The sequence below is a fragment of the Hemitrygon akajei genome, chromosome 21, assembly GCF_048418815.1.
Source record: "Hemitrygon akajei chromosome 21, sHemAka1.3, whole genome shotgun sequence".
NCBI classification, from domain to species: domain Eukaryota; kingdom Metazoa; phylum Chordata; class Chondrichthyes; order Myliobatiformes; family Dasyatidae; genus Hemitrygon; species Hemitrygon akajei.
This window is the reverse complement of record NC_133144.1, coordinates 50,329,040-50,349,900: the sequence shown is the minus strand read 5'-3', so window position 1 is coordinate 50,349,900 and position 20,861 is coordinate 50,329,040. Positions and strand designations below refer to the sequence as shown.

Genomic DNA, 20,861 nt, shown 5'->3' with positions numbered 1-20,861 from the left:
AAAGACTGTCGGTCCATAAGACATAGGAGCAGAATTAGGCCATTCAGCCCATCAAGTCTGCTCTGCCATTCCATCATGGCTGATCTCGGATCCCACTCAACCCCATACACCTACCTTCTCGTCGTATTCTTTGATGTCCTGACATCACATAAGACAGTGATAAGAGATTTCTGAATGGACAAATAACCCATGAACACTATTTTTGCTCTCTTTTTGTGCTACTTATTTATTTTTTAATATATACTTCTTAATTAAACCTTTCATTTCCCAAAATCATTCCTGTAAGCCTCTCCAGCGCCAGCACATCCTTTCTTAGATATGAGGCCCAGAACTGCTCAGAATATGCCTTAATGACTGTTGCCCGGTAGCATTCACATCCACAGTGATGAAATGCTTTGAGAGATTGGTTATGACTAGACTGAACTCCTGCCTCAGCAAGGACCTGGACCCATTGCAATTTGCATATTCTCACAATAGGTCAATAGCAGATGCAATCTCCATGGCTCTTCACACGGCTTTAGACCACCTAGACAACACAAACACCTGTGTCAGGATGCTGTTCATCGACTATAGCTCAGCATTTAATACCATCATTCCCACAATCCTAATTGAGAAGTTGCAGAACCTGGACCTCTGTAATTGGATCCTAGACTTCCTAACCAGAAGATCACAGTCTGTGCGGATTGGTGATAACATATCCTCTTCACTGACGATCAACACTGGCGCACCTCAGGGGTGTGTGCTTAGCCCACTGCTCTACTCTCTGTATACACATGACTGTGTGGCTAGACATAACTCAAACACCATTTACAAATTTGCTGACGATACAACCAATGTTGGTAGAATCTCAGGTGGTGATGAGAGGGTGTACAGGAGTGAGATATGCCAGCTAGTGGAGTGGCGCTGCAGCAACAACCTGGCACTCAATGTCAGTAAGACGAAAGAGCTGATTGTGGACTTCAGGAAGGGTAAGATGAGGGAACACGTAGAGGGATCAGAGGTGGAGAGAGTGAGCAGATTCAAGTTCCTGATTGTCAAGATCTCTGAGGATTTAACCTGGTCCCAGCATATTGATGTAGTCATAAAGAAGGCAAGTCAGCGGCTATACTTTATTAGAAGTTTGAAGCGATTTGGCATGTCAAAAAATAGGCTCAAAAACTTCTATATTTGTACCATGGAGAGCATTCTGACAGGCTGCATCACTGTCTGGTATGGAGGGGCTACTGCACAGGACCGAAAGAAGCTGCAGAAAGTTGTAAATCTAGTCAGCTCCATCTTGGACACTAGCCTACAAAGTACCCGGGACATCTTTTGGAAGCAGTGTCTCTGAAAGGCAGCATTCATTATTAAGGACCTCCAGCACCCAGGGCATGCCCTTTTCTCACTGTTACCATCAGGTAGGAGATACAGAAGCCTGAAGGCACACACTCAACGATTCAGGAACAGCTTCTTCCCCTCTGCCATCTGATTCCTAAATGGACTTTGAAGCTTTGGACACAACCTCACTTTTTTAATATACAGTATTTCTGTTATTGCATATTTTTAATAATTTATTCAATATATGTAATTGATTCACTTGTTATGTTTTATTTATCATTATTTTTTTCTCTCTGGTAGATTATTTATTGCATTGAACTGCTGCTGCTAAGTTAACAAATTTCATGTCACATGCTGGTAATAATTAACCTGATTCTGATTCAGTAATTTATAAGCTATTTTAAAATTACTATCATATATTGCAACATACTACTGCTGCATAACAACAGATTTCCGACATCAAAGCCAGGGAACGGGGAGCAGAAACAGGGTGAAGGATTCCAGTCCTTTCCCTGGGGTTAGAGAATCGAGGTGAGGTGGTGGAGATTTCATTGGGAACCCGATGAGCAACTGCTTCGCCCAGACTGTGCCCCGTGTGGGGAACGAGCGGCCGGAGCAGGAACAGTCGTCAATTCCGTCATCCCTATCGTTAACGAATAACATGCAAAGTAAAAACAAACAACACTGATCCCTGGGGAACTCCACTCGTCACCAACAGCCAACCAGAAGAGGTCTCCTTTATTCTCACTCTTTGCCTTCTGCGAGTTTGCCGATCTTCTACCTGTGGTACTATCTTTCCTGTAATACCATGGGCTCTTACCTTCTATAGCAACCTCATGTTTGGTACCTTGTTGAAAGCCTTCTGAAAACCCAACTAAACAACATCCACTGACTGTTCTATGTCTATCTTGCCAGTTAATTCCTCAAAGAATTCCAACAGATTTGTCAGGGAGAATTCCCCTTAGCAATGCTGACTTCAGCCTATTTTATTGTGCCTCCAACTACCCCAAAACCTCATCTTTAATAAGGAACTGTAGTATCTTGTCAGCCACTGAAGTCAGGCTAACTGGCTGATAATTTTGCCTCCCTCCCTTCTTAAAAAGTGGAGTGATATTTGCAATTTTCCAGTCCTCCAAAACCATTCCACAATCTATTGATTCTTGAAAGATCCCTACTAATGCCTCTATAATCTCCTTAGCTACCTCGTTTGCTGTAATGTTCTATGTACTATGTAATTAATCTGAGACTGTAAACACCTCTGGAGATTTAATACCTCTTCAAGACATTAGCTTGGCTATAGTATAACCAAGACAGAGTATTACTTTTGTTTCCTTTTGATGGGAAGTTACACAATGGCTCGCCTGCTCAGTCCAGTGACTCAAAACAATATGAAAAATCCATTTTACCAAATGAAGAGGACAAGAGCTTCTTTCAGTGTGGTGATAAGCATCTGCTTAAATCGCCACTATGCGTTTCTTATTTATTGTGTTTCGTATTGTAACAAAAAATTGCAAGGCCCATCACGCAATTATTATTTAAAAAATGATCTCAACCTTCATAAGGAAATATTTGACCCAATAATCAAAACCTTGACCAAAGAAGATTTTAAGGAGCACCTCAAAGATGAAAAGAGTTATATATCTGTTCAAGGAGAAAAGTTAAAAGCTTAGGACCTTGACTGCTGAAAGCTCGGCTATTGATGGTAGAGCCATTAGGTTCTGGAATGAGGACAATATTGAAGGAGCTAAGATACTGTATCTCTAAGGGTTGTAGGATTAGAGAGAGTAAGAAGAGATGACGCAATGAAGTGATTTTAAACTAGCGAATTTTAAGAATAAGGTGAGGTGAACTACAAGGCATATTAGGCTGAGCAAACAAAAAATGTGATTGATGACAAGAGCAGCACAGTTTTAATTGATCTTAAGTTTACAGGCAGTTGTATGCGGGAAGTAGTTGAATTTAAAAGTAACAAAGACAGATATTGTTCAGTAACTTACAGCCTCATATGAGTCATTTTAGTGCAGGCTTTTAATGGAATTAGTGTTGTAGGGACTGCACCAGGGAAAATGCTCACACCACTCCAGTGCATCAGATGCTCATAAGTCAGTCAGCAGACTTTGGCTAATCCAGAAAAAGCTCTATCCTGTTTCTGATTCGTGGTTGCATCAGATTTTCACACAGTACAAAGTGGGGAAGCACATTCTGACCTCGAGCTTTCTTTTTTTTCAGTTATCACTGGGCAGCAGCAAGCAGGAGTGGCATCAGCCCAAACACGGATTGAGGTGATGCTGGACAGTTTCCGTCGGAAGCAGCCCTTCACCCATTTCCTGTCCTTTGCTCTTAATCATGCCACAATTCAGGAACGGTTTGCGAAGTTTAAAGAGGAGGTGTTGAAAAGCCACTCACAGGTACAGTTCTCAGGCTGGGGACCAGACGTCATCCTACTTTTAGATGAAACAATGTGGGAGAATTTAAAGATAAAAGACCCTCAGTATGATGTAATCAGGGTTCTTCAAGAAGCTTGTTTTTTTTTGTGAATTTCCTACAGCACAGACTTTTGCTATCAGTTTATGAAAGGACTTGACAAAAATTGTTTTTTCATGTCCTTGGTACAATCTTCAGCAATTTACAATCACTCGAAAAGTGTTAAAGACAACACATTCTGCAAGTGCTAGAAATCTTGAACAACACACGCAAAATGCTGCAGGGACTCAGCAGGTTAGGCAGCATCCATGGAGAGGAATAAACAGCCAACATTTTGGGTCAAGACCCTTCATCAGGACTGGAAAAGAAGAGGGAAGAAGCCAGAATAAGAAAGTATGGAGTGGGGAAGGAGAAAAGGCTGGCAGAGGGTAGATGGGTGGGGTAGGAGGATGAAGTGGGGAAGCTGATAGGTGGAAGAGGTAAGGGACTGAAGAAGAAGGATTCTGATAGGAGTGGAGTGTGGACCATGAGAGAAAGGGAAGGAGGAGGAGAACTACAGTGAAGAGAGGGGAAGGGTTAAGAGGGAAGCCAGAATCAGGGCACGAATCAAACACCAGAGGGCATATGTACAAAGTTAAGGGAGGGAAGTTTAGGGGAGACATCAGGAGTAAGTTTTTTACACAGAGGGTTGTGGATGCCTGGAATGACTTGCCAGGGATGGTGGTGGAGGCTAAAATATTAGGGGTATTTAAGAGCCTCTTGGACAGGCACATGGTTGAAAAAAAAATAGAGGGTTACAGGGTAGTGCGGGTTTAGTACTTTTTTTTTAAGGAATATATAGGTCGGCACAACATTGAGGGTCAAAGGGCCTGTACTGTGCTGTAGTGTTCTAGTGTCTAGGAATAGGAAAAGAGAGAAGGGGGAGGGAGGAGAATTCGATTTTCATGCTGTCAGATTGGAGGCTATATTACTCGTATGAATAACTGTTTTCAGGATATTGGGAAGAACCTACTCCACCCACCCACATTCATCCAAATATGGACCAAAGAGCTGAACAATTGCCGGAGCTGAGGTGACAGAGATTGCCTCGACAATGAGGCATTATTTGTCTAACTATGTGACATTAACTAATACAAATGGGTTTCAAGAGGAACCCTGGAGAAAAGGGTTGTGGTCGTTGGATGTCAATCATCCCACCCCCAGGACATCATATTTCAGGGAAGGTCCCAGCATAACTGCTTCATCATTGACTTTCCTTTCCTCTTAAGCTGAAACGTGAGAATGTTTGCTGATGATTGCTGAGTTAAATTATACTTGCAACTCTTCAGCAACCCATTCCCTGCACACAGCAAAAGCTAAACAACGTTCAAGCCTGGGATGATAAGTAACAAGTAACATTAGCAGCACTAAGGTGGCCGGCAATGACCATCTTTATCAAGGCTACAAGATATGCTGTAGAACTGTAGGAGCCCTTACTAATTAAGAACCTGTCAACTATCCCCAATGACTTGGTCTCTACAGTCATCTGTAGAAATGAATTCAACAGATTCACCACCCTCTGATAAAGAAATTCCTCCTCATCTCTGCCGTAAAGGAACGTCCTTCCATTCTCAGGCTGTGCCCTCTGATCCTAGACTCTCCCACTATTGGAAACATATTCTCCATCTCCATTCTATGTAGGCCTTTCAATATTCAGTAGGTTTCCATGAGATCTCCCCTCATTCTTCTAAACTCCACTGAGCACAGACCCAAGGCCATCGAACTTTCCTCACGTATTAACCCTTTCATCAGAATTAAGTTTAATAATACCGGCTTATGTTGTATTCCCAGAATCATTCTTGCAAGCCTCCTCCGGACCCTCTCCAATGCCTGCACACCCTTTCTTAGATATGGGGGCCACAATTGCTCACAATACTCCAAATGTAGTCTGACCAAAGCCTTACAAAGACTCGGCATTACATCCTTGCTTTTATATTCTTATCCTCTCAAAATAATTGCTATGGTTGCATTTGGAATCCTTCCTACTGAGTCAGTGTTTAATCACCTGCCATCGACTTACAATAACATTATGATGCTCAGTCCTCCACTATTAATATTCTGAAGGTCAACAGTAATTGGAAATTCAACTGGTCCAGCTACATACAGTTGCAAGAAAAAAAAGTTTGTGAACCCTTTCTAATTGTAATTACCTGGTTTTCTGCCTTAATTACTCATAAAATGTGTTCTGATCTTCATCTAAATCACAATGATAGACAAACACAATTTGCCTAAACTAATAACACAATTGTACTTCTCGTCAATACTGAATACACCATTTAAACAATCACAGTCTAGGTTCAAAAAAGTATGTGAACCTGTGGTTCTACAAAAGCAATTTGGTGTCAGGTGTTCCAGTCAATGAGGTGAGATTGGAGGTGTGGATTGTAGAGGTGCCCTGCTCTATAACAAAAGACAAAGTCAAGTTACTGATAGAGCCTGCTCTTGTCAAGAAAGAACTGTTTATGTGCACCATGCCTTGATCAAAACATCTTTCAGAGAACCTTAGAAGAAGAATTGTAGAGATGTATGAAGCTTAAAAAGGTTACAAAAGTACTTCTAAAGACCCAAGTGTTCATCGGTCCACAGGAAGAGAAATTGTTTACAAAAGAAGGAAATTCAGTACTATTGCTACTCTCCCTAGGAGTGGACATCCTGCAAAGTTCACACCAAGAGCACAACGTGTAATGCTGAAGGAGGTGAAAAAGAACCCAAGGGTAACAGCAAAAGACCTGCAGAAATCTCTATAATTTGCTAAAGTCTTTGTTCATGTGTCCATTATAAGAACACTGAACAAGAATGTTGTTCATGGAAGGACACCATGGAGGAAACCACCACTCTCCAAAAAAAAAACATCACTGCACATCTCATATTTGCAAAAGACCACCTGGATGTTCTACAACACTTCTCGGACAATGTCTGTGGACAGATGAGACAAAAGTTGAACTTTATGGCAAAATTGCACACTGTTATGTTTAGAGGAAAAACAGCAGTGAACACCAACACTAAAACCTCAACCTCAACTGTGAAGCATGGTGGAAGGAGCATCATGGTTTGGGGCTTTTTTGCCTGGACAGCTTGTAATCATTGAGGGAACAAAAAATTCGAAATTGTATCAAGACACTTTACAGGAGAATATCAGGGTAGCAGTTCGTAATCTGAAGCGAAATAGAAGTTGGATGATACAACGATGATCCGAAATACAAGAGTAAAATCAACAACAGAATGGTTTAAAAAAGAAGAAAATTAATGTTTTAAAATAGCCAAGTCAGAGTCCAGACCTTTACTCAATTGAGATGCTGTGGCATGACCTGGAGGACTGTTCATTCAAGATACTGCAGAAATATTGATGAAATGGAACAGTTTTATTTGGAGGAATGGTGTAAAATTGTGTAAGTCTGATCAGCAGCTACAGGAAATATTCAGTGGAAGTTATTGCTGCTAAAGGAGGTTCTCCCAGTTATTAAATACAAGGCTTCACATACTTTTTCTAGCTTGGACTGTGAATGATTAAACAATGTGTTCAATAAAGACATGAAAAGTACAATTATCTGTGTTATTAGTTTAGGCAGATTGTGTTTGTCTATTATTGTGACTTAGATGAAGAGCAGGCCACATTTTATGAGTAATTAATGCAGAAAACCAGGTAATTGCAAAGGGTTGACAACTTTTTCTTGCAACTGTAAGTTCAAGTACAAGAGCAGATCAGAGGCGGACAGCAAGCAGTTCACCTGCTGCTACTCCAAAACGTTTCTGCCATCTGTAAGGCACAAGTGACACGTGTGATGGAGTACTCTTCACTTCCGGCATCTGTGGAGTCTCTTGTGCTTATCTTCTCCACTTGCCGGGTTAAATGCGAGTCCAACAATTGTCGATAAGGCAGGGCTAAACAACCCCCTTGTTTCATACCTCAGGATAGGGTATCACGGGGTGCAACAGTGTAGTGGTTTCTGTGATGCTATTACAGCTCACGGTGTAAGAGTTCAATTGCAGTAAGATGTCTCTGTACGTCCTCCCTTTGGAACGCATGGGTTTTCTCTGGGTACTTTGGTTTACTCACACAGTTCAAAGACCTACTGGGTATATTAATTGCTCATTGTAAATGGTCCCCGTGATTAGCTTAGGGTTAAATCAGGGATTTCGGGTTCCTGGGGCAGTGTGGCTCGAAGGGACAAAAGGGCCAATTCGACCTTGTAGTGTGAAAATAAACAAACAAGTAGACCCAGGTTCCATTTTAATCTGGGGATTTGTCTAGTTTGAGTTTGCACGTTCTCCTGGTGAATAGGTTTCTTCCAGGTGCTTCACCTTCCTCCCATTTCCCAAGGATGCATGATTAAGCAATGACTGTAAAACGCCCCTGGTGTACAGGTGAGTGGTGGAATCTGGGAGAAGTTGAGAGATGTGGGGCCAATAAAAAAAAACTGGGATGAATGTAGGACTCGTATAAATGCGTTGGTGTAGATTTGGTGGATCAAAAGGCCAGTGTCCATGCTGTGTAGTCCTATCTACCAGCCAAAATGCTTTAATTTGCTCTATCACCAACTGTTAAAGGGAGCTGGATATGTAGCTGAAAAGGAAAAAGACAGAGAGCTATGTAGAGAAGGCAGCAGAGTGGGACTCGCAGAGTCACTGTGCACCAGGCAAAGAGCTACCTCAGATTTTGTAAGTGTTCTGTGAAATTAAGCCTGTGTTTATCCTCTCAAATGTTCTTTCATCTGGAAAATTTCCTGAACTTGTTATTGTTAAGCAAAGCAATAACAAGTCATCAGTCTGGAGAATGAACTTGAAAGCCGGTTACCTTTTAACCGAAGCAGGTTTGAAATTGTAAGATTAAAACTACCGTATTCAGATTCAAGATGTGTTTGGAATGCTGGCCTTGAGGGATGTTAAATTAACAGTTAAATGTTACAAACATGATCCAGACAACTTGAACCTACCCATGGGTGATTAGCTCTTATATCTAATTACCAGTAGGTGATGATATTCTTTTAAATATTTATATCAAAAATGAAAAAAAACACTTTGTATATCTATATCAATACTGCAAATAATTTCAACTGATCAAAGGTTTTCTGATCAAAAGAGCATGACTGCAAATTGAAATAAGACAACTACATTGATCTTTTGATCAAAGAGGCACTGTATTGTAATATTAATGAAGTAAGCAATTTGAGCTCTGCTACACATGTAAAAATTGATCTGGATGAGCCCTGAGGCCATTGTGTTTACGCTGCACATGTCAAACTGCAAGAAAACCTGAAACTTGGGTTGTGCAAACTGATATAATCACAGCAGAGCAGCTTGTAGTCACATATCAATGGCTGCCAGTTCTGTCAGCATTATCGTTGGGGTCTCCAAGCTTACAGTGATAAGTAGAATCAGGGATCAATGTTGTTTGTCTGTACCTAACAAAGTGGCTGCTGTGTTTTTGTTGTCTTCTGTTGCTGTAACCCATCCACTTCAAGGTTTGACGTGTTGTGCATCAGAGATGCTCTTCTGCACACCACTGTTGTAACGCAAGGTTATTTGAGTTTCTGTCGCCTTCCTGTCAGCTTGAACCAGTCTTTCACCTCTGACCTCTCTCATCAACAAGGCGTTTTCACCCACAGAACTGCCACTCACCGGATATTTGTTGTTTTTCACACCATTCTCTGTTTTTCACCAACTCTAGAGACTGTTGTACATGAAAATCCCAGCAGATCAGCAGTCTCTGATATACTCAAACCACCCCATCCGGCACCAACAATCATTCCACAGTGCAAGTCACATAGTTCACATTTCTTCCCCAATATGATGTTTAGTCTGAACAACAACTGAGCCTCAACTATGTATGCATGCTTTTATGCATTGAGTTGCTGCCACGGAATTGGCTGATTAGATATTTGCATTAACAAGCAGGTGGTACAGGTGTATCTAATAAAGTGGCCACTGAGTGTACATTGACATGTATTAGGAAATTGCTGTGATGTGTTGGTCAAGGCATGAAATGCAAAAAACAATGTCAATATTCAACAATTATATAGAATAAGGAATTATATAAAAATAAAATTATAAGAACAGATATGGAATAAAATGTTAAAGTATTTACAATATAAACATTATAAGAAATGGTTTAAAGTGTTTCTACTGCAGTGAAACAATAGAGGAGTGTGGGTTGGGGGTCCAACTAAAATGGTTAATCAGGATGAATGCCTGGGGAAATAAGTTTTTTAAGTGGTTGAAGTTGTTGTTTTATTAGTCCTATAGTGCATTCCAGAAGGTAGCTTTTGGAAAAGACAAGTTTGCTAGTTGGGTAGGGTCTGCAGTGATTTTGCCTGCCCGCTTCCTGGACGTAGACGTGTCTTGCAGTGATGGTAGACTGCTGCAAATGACCCTTTCTGCTGTCTTGAGAGCTTGCTGTTATTTTTGTACATTGTGAGAGAATGCTCACAATATACCAGAAAGTAAAGGCTGATGTGAAGATGCCATTGCTGTCTGGTTTGATGTAAAATCGGCTCACAGTATATGGGGATAATGTGGAGATAAAGTACAATCCCCAAACCCATAGCCTTTCAAAGAGGATCCAGAAGAGCACTGGAGAGTTAATTTTCCACCGACCTCATTAGAACCTGGAATCTTTTAATAGTATTTATGTTCCTTTACGTAGATAATACAAAAAGTGGCTACTTCTGTTAATGCAAATATCTAATCAACCAATCAAGTGGCAGCAACTCAATGCACTAAAAGCATGTGGTTGTGGTCAAGAGGTTCAGTTATTGTTCAGACCAAATTTCAGAATGGGGAAGTAATGTGATCTAAGTGACTTTCACTGTGGAATGATTGTTGGTGATCTCCTGGGATTTCTGCACACAACAGTTCTCTAGAGTTTACAGAGAATGGTGTGAAAAACAACAAAAATCCAGTGAGCAGCAGTTCTGTGGGCAAAAATTTCTTGTTAATGAGAGAGGTCAGAGGAGAATGGCCAGACTAGTTCAAGCTGACAGGAAGGTGACACTAACTCAAATAACTATGCATTACAACAGCGTGTGCAGAAGAGCATCTCTGAATCCACAACATGTCGAATTTTGAAATGGATAGGCTATAGCAACAGAAGACCGAGAACATAGACCCTGGCCACTTTTATTAGGTACAGGAGGTACCTAATAAAGTGGTCACTGAATGTATTTTTCAGTGCAGATGCTACATTAATCTGGCAAGCTGAAACAGTCCTTCAAAAATAAGTTTGAATAGTTCATTGGAATAGTTTTGAAATTGCCCATGTTAGTGGACAATTCTAAATTGTCTGCAGATTTCACTGTCTAGATAAGTAATTGTCTTTCATGAGAAATCTATTGAATTGCAGGGAAGGTCCTTTAAATCATGTGAGTACTGTCATCCTCATTCGGAATCTTATGGAAACAGTTGAAAAATGAGGTTTGGCCTTGGTTGCAGTTTTCAGAGTCATTGAAACATACTTGGTATGAAGCTTTCTTAAAACATAATAAGTTGTCTTTTTTCCTCATTTGTATTCTGAGGGTAACCAAACACCCTTGACTACTACATTCTTCTCTTCTTTTATTTCCTTAGTTTGTTCTTCCTTGAAAAACTATACATAAGCAAAGACTGGCAAACAACCAGTTTGCAAAAAAACATTGAACTCAAATTGAAATTGTGTAAATAAAAAATTATTACTGAGGACATGAGCTGTAGAGTTCTTGAAAGCGAGTCTGAAGGTTGTGGGATCAGATTAGAGTTGAGGTGAGTGAAGTTATCCATGCTGGTTCAGGAGACTGACTGTTGTATGGTAATACTGTATCTGAGTCTAGTGGTATGGACCTAAGGCTTTTGTACCTCCTATCCAATGGTGATAACGAGAAGAGAGCATAGCCTGGATGGTCAGGGTCCTTGACAATGAATGTTGCTTTCTTCTGGCAGTGCTCCTTGTAAATGTGCTCAGTGATGCAGAGGGCTTTGCCTGTGATGACTGAGCTATTTCCACCACTTTCTGTAGGAATGGGCTTTGGGTGTTTCCACACCAGGCTGTGATATAACAGTTACGATGCTCTCCACTGTATATCTATCGAAGTTTGTCAAAGTTTTTGATACCGTTCTGAATCTATCCAAGCTTCTGAGTAAGTAGAGATGCTGTTGTGCCTTCTTTGTGATGGTGCTTACGTGCTGGTCCCAGGTCCTTTTATATAATAATAAAAAAGAATTTAAAGCTACTGACCCTCCCCACCTCTGTTCCATTAATAATGACTGACACATGGACCTTCTTCCTCATGCAAAGCTATAAGGTAACCCTAGTCCAGGTATATTGTCACAAGGTCAAGGATGAGGTCATCACATGTGCAGAAAAATTACTACCTTAATGCAGAAATGTTTCAGTTTGTTCTGCTTGTTGCTGCTGTGTTTATTGTGGCACAGAAAACATCACCATCCATATTTCAGGTTGGGAGCTTTCACACACAAAATTTTTAACACCACCTTGCATAATTACCTTCCATTACTTTATAATTACTCTGTAAATAAAGCACTGCAGCGCCATAAAGCTGATTAACTGAACTATCTATTCCGGATCCTAGTAAGCATATAAAAGTCATAACTGAATGAAGGTATAATTCATAATTTATCTGGCACTTGTATTTATGTAACGCCTTTCACATCAGAAAGAACCTAGTGCTTTGTTGACAATGAAGGGCTTGTAAAGCACAGTAACCATTGTAATGTAGGAAACAGGACACATTTCAGAATCGGGTTTATTGTCACTGAAATAATTCATGAAATTTGTTGTTTTATGACAAAGGTACAGTGCAGCCATAACGAATTAGATATTATAATAAATAAATACATAAATAGTGCACAAGTGAATAGCAAGGTAGTGTTCATGAATTCATGAACCGTTCAGAAATCTGATGGCGGAAGGGAAGAAGCTGTTCATAAAATATTAAGTGTGGATCTTCGGGGTCCTGTACTTTCTCCCTGATGGTAGTAATGAGAATAAGGCATGTTCTGGATGACGAGGGCCCTTAATGATAGATACCACCTTCTTGAGGCACCACTTTTCTGAAGATGTCTTTTGATGGTGGAGATACGTGCCCGTGATGGAGCTGTCTGAGTCTACAACCCTCCGAAGCCTCGTACGATCCTCTGTAATGGCGCCTCCATAGCAGTATGGAGTAACAGTCAGAGTGTCCTCCATGATACATCTGTAGAAATTTGCTAGTCTTTGTTGACATACCAAACTATGTCAGATAAGTACAGATCAAACTGACCCTCATCGCACAACATCACCCAGAACCCTGATCAGCTTGCTGGTTTCTAGATAGCCACTATTTTCCACGAGATGGGCTTCAGTCGCTGCTTCACGTTTGTAGCTTTTCTCAGGGGAACAGGACAATGCAAAAATTTCACCGTTTTATCCCTTCCAGGACCGTGGGATTGATGACAGTATCTTCCAGAACCCAGCAAAGCTACACCTGACAATCGGGACACTCATCCTACTTAATGAGCAAGAAATTACAAAAGCATCTGAGCTGCTGCAGAAATGCAAAGAGGACTTCATTGAGTGAGTAAGATCTAAGGCAGTTTGCAGTGTTCCTTTGGTGCTCCAGCTGAACTAGTTTTATGTAAGATAGATGGTGCAAAAACAGATTATATGTCACAGTTAACCCATCCCAGTGTCTATGCTCCACAAGCACCTGTTAGCACAACCTTCTTTCAAGTATGGCAGTTGCCCCTCAAATGCTTCTGTGCCTCATGCCTTGAAGGGTTGGGCGGTTTTGCCCAACGCATCACTGGCACCAGCCAACCCGCCATCAAGGACACATATTCAGAAAGGTGCTGGAAAAGGGCCAGTAACATCATGGAAGATGCCACCCACCCTGCTCATGGACTGTTTGTCCCACTCCCATCAGGGAGGAGGCTACATAGCATCCACACCAGGACCACCAGACTGAAAAACAGTTACTTCCCCCAAGCAGTATGGCTGATCAACACCCTCCACCCACTGACCCACCACTTCACCCTCCCCCCCGCCACCACTACTTTATCATTTCCCATCAGTCATCTCATGTACAGACTCTCCTGTGCCAAGAGTCATTTTATAGTCATACAATGAATATGTGTATAAGCTATCTTATGTATTTATATTTATTGTGTTTTTCTATTATTGTGTTCTTTATTCTGCTTTTTGTGCTGCGTTGGATCCAGAGTAACAATTGTTTGGTTCTCCATTACACTTAGGTACTAGAAATGATATTAAACAATCTTAAATCTCAACCATTCTCTGTGGTAGCAAATTATGCACTCTCACCACTTCAATAACTAGGTTGTGGTACAGTTTTAATGTATCTTCCCTACCTCCCCTTTGTAAAAATAAATTTTAGTGCCTCATTTGCTCTCTTTATGGTCATTGCTTTTAGTGTTCGGTTTATTCAAATTCAGGTTCAAGATTGTTTAATGTCATTTCCAGTACAGAAGTGTGTAGGAGAACAAAATGATTGTTGCATAAGAAAAAACACAAAAAGATAAAGAACACAACAATAAAGAAACACAATACATATATAAGATAGCTTATTAACATAGATTGTACAGTATGTCCATAAAATGAAGCTAGACACAGGAGTGTCAGTACATAAGGTGGCTGAGAGGAAATTATAAAGTAGTAGTGCTGGGGAGGTGTGGAGGGGTGGGTTAGTTGCTGGAGGAATTCATCAGCCATACTGCTTGGGGAAAGTAACTGTTTTTGAATCTGGTGGTCCTGGCATGGCTGCTACGTAGCCTCCTCCCTGATGGGAGTGGGACAAGCAGTCCATGAGCAGGGTGGTTTTGGTCCTGATGTTACGGCCCCTATTCTGGCACCTTTCTGTATATATATCCTCGATGGAGGGTAGGCTGCCTCAAAGCTTCGGTATCAGGTAAAGAACTGCCATCAACAAGCAGTTGATTGTATAATAAATGTCAGTGTCAATAAATGTCAATTGGCAGTTTTGATTACCCATTTTAGAGCCTTCCTGTCCGCCACAGTTCAATTTCCATACCATGCAATGCTGCAGCTTGTTAAGATGTTCTCTACTGCACATTTGTAGAAGGACGTGAGTGTAGATGTGCCTAGTCCAGCTCTCTTCAGCCTTCTCAGAAAGTAGAGGTGTGGGTGAGCTTTCCTGATATTGCAGAATACGTTATGGGACCATGATATGTGTATTCCCAGGAGTTTGAAACTGCTCACAGTTTCCACTGCTGTGCCGCCAATGTACAGAGGGGTATGGGTGGTCCAAGTTCTCCTGAAGTCATTAACCATCTCCATTATCTTGTTGACAATTGAGGAAGAGATTATTTTCCTTGTACCAGGCCTCGAGCTCGTCTACCTCCTCTCTGTAGGTTGTCTTATTGTATTTGTATTCTTCCTGCTGCCTATACCAATTTTCAAGCCAAGAAAAGGTTGAGTGAATAACTCAACGTGCAGAAGCTGGCTGTAATTCTGAATGTCGGTAGCTAGAAGCTCGGGCTTTAATATTGCTCATCTGTTCAGATCTCCTACTGTGGCTATATGCAGAAGCTTTATTTCATAAATGTTCATGTAGAGTCACAGCTCCATTGCCTGATGTTAAGATGACATAGCGGTGTAACTAGTCCTGGCTCAAAGTTCCAGTCTCAGGTAAAGAGGTGCACCAGCAAGCAGTTCATTGTACAAATGGAGGGTAAATATCAGTTGGCAGGTAATTTGTGTTATTTGCTCCCAGTATATATAATCAGGGTGGCATAATGGCACACAGGAGGAAATCTGCAGATGCTGGAAATTCAAACAACACACAAAAAATGCTGGTGGACCACAGCAGGCCAGGCAGCATCTATAAGGAGAAGCGGTTAGTCCTGACGAAGGGTCTCGGCCCGAAACGTCGACAGTGCTTCTCCTTATAGATGCTGCCTGGCCTGCTGTGTTCCACCAGCATTTTGTGTGTGTTGTTTGGCATAATGGCGCAGCTAGTAGAGTTGCTTCCGAACAACTTCTGGAGCCTGGGTGCACTCTGTGTAGAGTTTGTGTTTCCATACAGATGCTCCGATTTCTTCCCATACGTTTGGATTATTAGTTGCTGTAGCATGATCTTGACCTGCTGAGAAAATCAGTGAAAAATAGCAGATGGGAATTAATGCAGACATGTGTGAATATTGCTCATTAGGAGGACACATCAGGGTAAGACTTACACAGTGAATGGTAGGGCACTGAGGAGTGCGGTAGAACAAAGGGGCCTGGGAATGTAGATCCATGTCCTTGAAAGTGGGATCACAGGTTTATCTGGTCATAAAGAGAGTTTTTGGCACATTGGCCTTCATACATCATAGCACTGAGTGCAGCAGTTGTGATGTAATGTTGAAGTTGTATAAGATGTTGGTGAGGCCAACTTTGGAATATTGTGTTGATTTCCAGTTACCTAAGTACAGGAAAGATATCAAAAACTTGAAAAATTTCCAAGGAGCTTGCTGGGAGTTGAAGACTCGTGTTATAGGGAGAGCACTGATTCCGATGTGTCCCAGTTAACTGAGAATCCATTGTATACAAATTTATGAGGGGTATAGATAGGGTAAATGCATGCAGGCTTTCTCCCCTCAAGTTGGGTGAGACTAGAACGAGAGGTCATAGGTTTAGGTGAAATATTTAAGGGGAATTTGGGGGGGGGACTTCTTCACTCAGAGGAGTGTGGAACGAGCTGGCAACAGATGCGGTGGATCCAGGTTCAATTGTAATGTTTAAAGAGATGTTTGGATAGATACATGGATGAGAGAGGTATGGAAGGATATGGTCCAGGTGCAGGTAGATGGGACTAGGAAGAAGACCAGTTTGACAGAGGAGATCGACTGAAGGGCCTGTTTCCATACTGTAGTGCTCTACAACTTTATCATTCTACTGTACCAGCTACTGTAAATTACCCCTGTGTGTAGTTGAAAAGTAGGGAGAGTTAATGGGATTGTAGGAAGGATAGGTTAAAGGGAAAATTAGTGGGGAATGGGATTGCTGTGTGAACTGGCATAAACTTTGGGTCAGAAAGGTCACTCCATCGTTGACACAAAAATCTGTGGACTGCCTGTCTGCCATGCAATAAGAGAGGTTAGATTTACCCACCACTAGGTGTCATTAATCACTTGAAAATGCTCTGTGGATCACTATGTTGTGGCGTCCTTTCTCTTTGATCTGGATTGGACCAGTTTCATTCCGCAGTAGAACAATTGCATTCTGACCGGGGTTGCTACTAAGCAAAGTAGCAAAGAAGAAATTTTCTGCTTCCAATGCAAATTCCAAATTGTTAAATCCACTGATAATATTGGTGGTGAGCTGCAACTAATTTAACAAAATTAGGGCTGAGGATCTGTACTATCTTAATTCATATTTATATGCTAACAATTTTCAAACATTTCAGTCTAGGAAGCTGCTTGAAGCTAATGGCACAATTCAAATTACAATCTCCAAAACTCAACAGATTTAAAGACTCCAGCACATATTGGGGAAAACAAAACATTTGATGGCCTCTTGCAAAGATTGAAAACTGAGAGGAATCTCATGTAATTGGTGATGTGCTCTGGGGACTCCCACGAATGCTGACACATCCACTGGGCTCTGGTTCTAATTTCATAAAGATGGTGCTGGCAAAACAAAGGAAAATTGAGCTATTGCTGTGGCCAAATCTATTATTAATGAATGCATGGCAGCAGAAGTAAGACGACAGTAACTGAGTCAGAGAAAAACACAATTATGAGAAGCATTTGGTATATCCAGGAGATCTATGAGGACAGTGATAGGACTGGAAAATTTTAGCTATGAGGAAAGATGAAATTGCTTTCTTTGGAACAGAGGAGCCTGAGGGGAAATTTAATTGAAGTGTTTGTAAAATTATAAGAAATCTAGGCAGAATAAATAGCAAGGAGCTATTTCTTTCAAATGAGGAGATGAGGGGATCAAAAACCAGGGGGTATAGATTTAAAGTAATTAGTAGAAAAATTAGAGGTGAGATATGGGGGCCAAAAGCTACCCGTGGGAATCTGGAACTCACTGCCTGAAAGATTAATACAGATAGAAATAATCACCATATCTAAAAAAAAAATGGCTGGATATCTCCTTGAGAAGCTATGACCTATAGCTGGTTTATAGTTGCATTGTGGAGTAGGTTTTGTAACCTCCTTTTATTGAGTGGCTAGGGCATTAAGAGCTGGTTGGTCACTGCAGGTGTCAGAAGCTTCCTGTCAATCAGATCAACAACATTCTTTTTTTAGGTGTGGCTGGCAAGGCAACCAGTATTGCTAGTCCATAGTTGGTTGTAAGTACCAGGCTGTTCTGAGTCAGTCACATTGTTGTAAATCTGGTCATAAGCAGGCTGTGCTGGGTCAGGATTGTGGATTACTTATCCTGTAGTAGACTGGTGAATCAGATGGGTTTTTAATGTATTTCATTGCCATTCTTCATACACGTGGCTTTTTGCTCCTGCTTTATTTATTTAATTAATGGCATTAAAGTTTCTCAGATGCTTTTGTGAGACATTTGGACTTGCGGCTTTACCTAATTCATCCAGTTATTTACCAACTGTACAATTATACTTCTGAGATTGTGATTTTTCCTACCATTTTGTTCTAAATTGTTCTATTCTAGAGTTTGATGTTTGGCAGATCTATCTTTTCTAATGGGTAACTGTGGTTATTGAACTACATACGAGAAGAAATGCAGTTAAAATTAAACAGATTTGGAAATTGTCATATTTTATTTGTTGTAAAAAGTCCAAACATGCCTTTGCAATGACTTGTAATGATTTATGTCCCATGGATAACTTTTAACAATCCGCTCAGTATTTTTCTTAATAGATTGAGTGAATTTGTATGTAAAATATTTTTGGCACGCAACCCAGTCATTTAGTCCAAAAGATCTCCACCAGGACTTAAACTCCATGTGATGCTTCTGTATTTAACCCCTTCTTCATATCCTTTTCTCCATCATGGACTTCTCCATGTTCCTAGAGAGATGGAATAGCTATGTAATGCCAGCTTAACTAGAGAGCAGATCCACACTTCAACAGTGGAGGCAAAGGGACAGTTGATATTTGAGGCTGAGTCCCTCCATCAAGAGGAGCATAGAGGTGATAGCCACTCTGAAGAGTTGGTGAGGAGTAGATAGATAGATAGATACTTTATTCATCCCCATGGGGAAATTCAACATTTTTTCCAATGTCCCATACACTTATTGTAGCAAAACTAATTACATACAATACTTAACTCAGTAAAAATATGATATGCATCTAAAATCACCCTCTCAAAAAGCATTAATAATAGCTTTTTAAAAGTTCTTAAGTAGTTTACTTAAATACATTGAGTCCTAACCCCGGCACTTTAACATATCTTACTCCTGGCGGTTGAATTATAAAGCCGAATGGCATTGGGGAGTATTGATCTCTTCATCCTGTCTGAGGAGCATTGCATCGATAGCAACCTGTCGCTGAAACTGCTTCTCTGTCTCTGGAAGGTGCTATGTAGAGGATGTTCAGGGTTTTCCATAATTGACCGTAGCCCGACAGAGCCAGGTGTCAGCAGGAAGGATGGATTTAGCAACAGAGTTTGGGAGATGATAGTTGTCTCAACAAAGGGCTGCAGATTACAGTCAGTGTGAAGGAGGAATACTACACATAAGGAGAAGAGTTTGGAGAATTCGGATTTATTATCACTGAATTATATGATGTGAAATCTGTCATTTTATGACAGTAGTACAGTGTAAAAACATATAAATTATATATTACAAAATAAATAAACAATGCAAAAATTAGTTTGGGTTCCTGGGTTCATGAACCGTTTATAAACTTTGTGGTGGAGGGTAAGAAACTGTGTCTGAATCATTGAGTGTTGGTCTTTTGGTTCCTTTACCTCCTCCCCAATGGTGGTAACCTGAAGAAGGCATGTCCTGGATGGTAAAAGGCTTTAGTGATGGATGCAGCCTTCTTGAGGTATCACTTCTCAAAGATATCCTCGATGGTGGGAAGCTTGTGCCGTGATGAAGCTAACTGACTCTACACCCTTTTGAAGATATCCTCGATGGTGGGAAGGCTTGTGCCCATGATGGAGCCGGCTAACTCTACACCATATACAGCCTCTTACAATCTTATCCATTCCAGGCTATGATGCAACCAGTCAAAATGCTCTCTACCATACATCTAGAGAAATTTGTGTGTCTATAGTGATATAGCAAGTCTCCTCAAATTCCTAACAAATTACAGCCACTGGCATTCCTTCTCCATGATTGCATCAATGTGTGGGATCTAGCACAGATCCTCTGAAACGTTAACATCTATAAACTTGAAGTTGCTCACCTTTTCCACCGCTGACTCCTCAATAGGACTCCTCACCAGGTGAGGGAGGGGAAAGAAACAGGGGAACTAGGGGTGGGGGTCTGAGAGTTCTGGATGGAAATGGGTGTGCAGGAAGTCTTGGATGGATCAGCAGGCTGAAAATGGCCACTTAAGCAGAGTATGTTGAGAAGCAAATAGACGGGTTTGACTAAAGGGATGAGAGACCTGTTCTGCAATATCGGTTTTGTGCATTTGTTTTTATAGATTAGTTTTATTCATCACATGTACATCGAAACATGCAGTGAAGTGCATTGTTTGCAGCCAAGAATGTGCTGGGGGCATTCCATGACTGTCGCCTTGCCTCTGGTGCCAACATAGTATGCCCAAATTTATTAACCCTATGTATGTTTTTGGAATGTGGGAGGAAACAAGAGCACCTGGAGGATACCCATGCAGTCATGGGAAGAGCAAATAAACTCCTTACAGAAAGCCAATCAGTGATTGATGGTGCCGCACTAATCACCACATTACCATTTTTATTTAGGTTTTATTATATGCAGTAATAGGCAGAAACTGTATTTCCTGATGTCATATTTAGGAGAGGAGCAATAGGAAATGTTAATGAGGTTTGCAACTCATTACATTTAATAGGGAGCAGTTCTTTATATTTAAAATCAAAAAAACTTAGAAGACTAGTGGAAAGTTCCTGATTGAGAAGTTGAAGAACCTGGGCCTCTGTACCTCCCTCTGCAATTGGATCCTCAGCTTTCTAACCAGAAGACC

General features: G+C 40.9%; 1 protein-coding gene across 4 annotated transcripts in view; it reads left to right on the top strand.

Annotated features, from left to right (window-relative positions):
• The window catches only part of ascc1 (activating signal cointegrator 1 complex subunit 1), a 66,560-nt gene that overhangs the window by 8,236 nt on the left and 37,463 nt on the right, over nucleotides 1–20,861 (top strand). For all 4 annotated transcript variants that reach the window (XM_073025377.1, XM_073025376.1, XM_073025375.1 and 1 more), the window contains 2 exons: nucleotides 3,547–3,725; nucleotides 13,188–13,324. In XM_073025377.1, coding sequence (XP_072881478.1) covers nucleotides 3,547–3,725; nucleotides 13,188–13,324 — 316 coding nt within the window. The remainder of the gene's footprint in view (nucleotides 1–3,546; nucleotides 3,726–13,187; nucleotides 13,325–20,861) is intronic.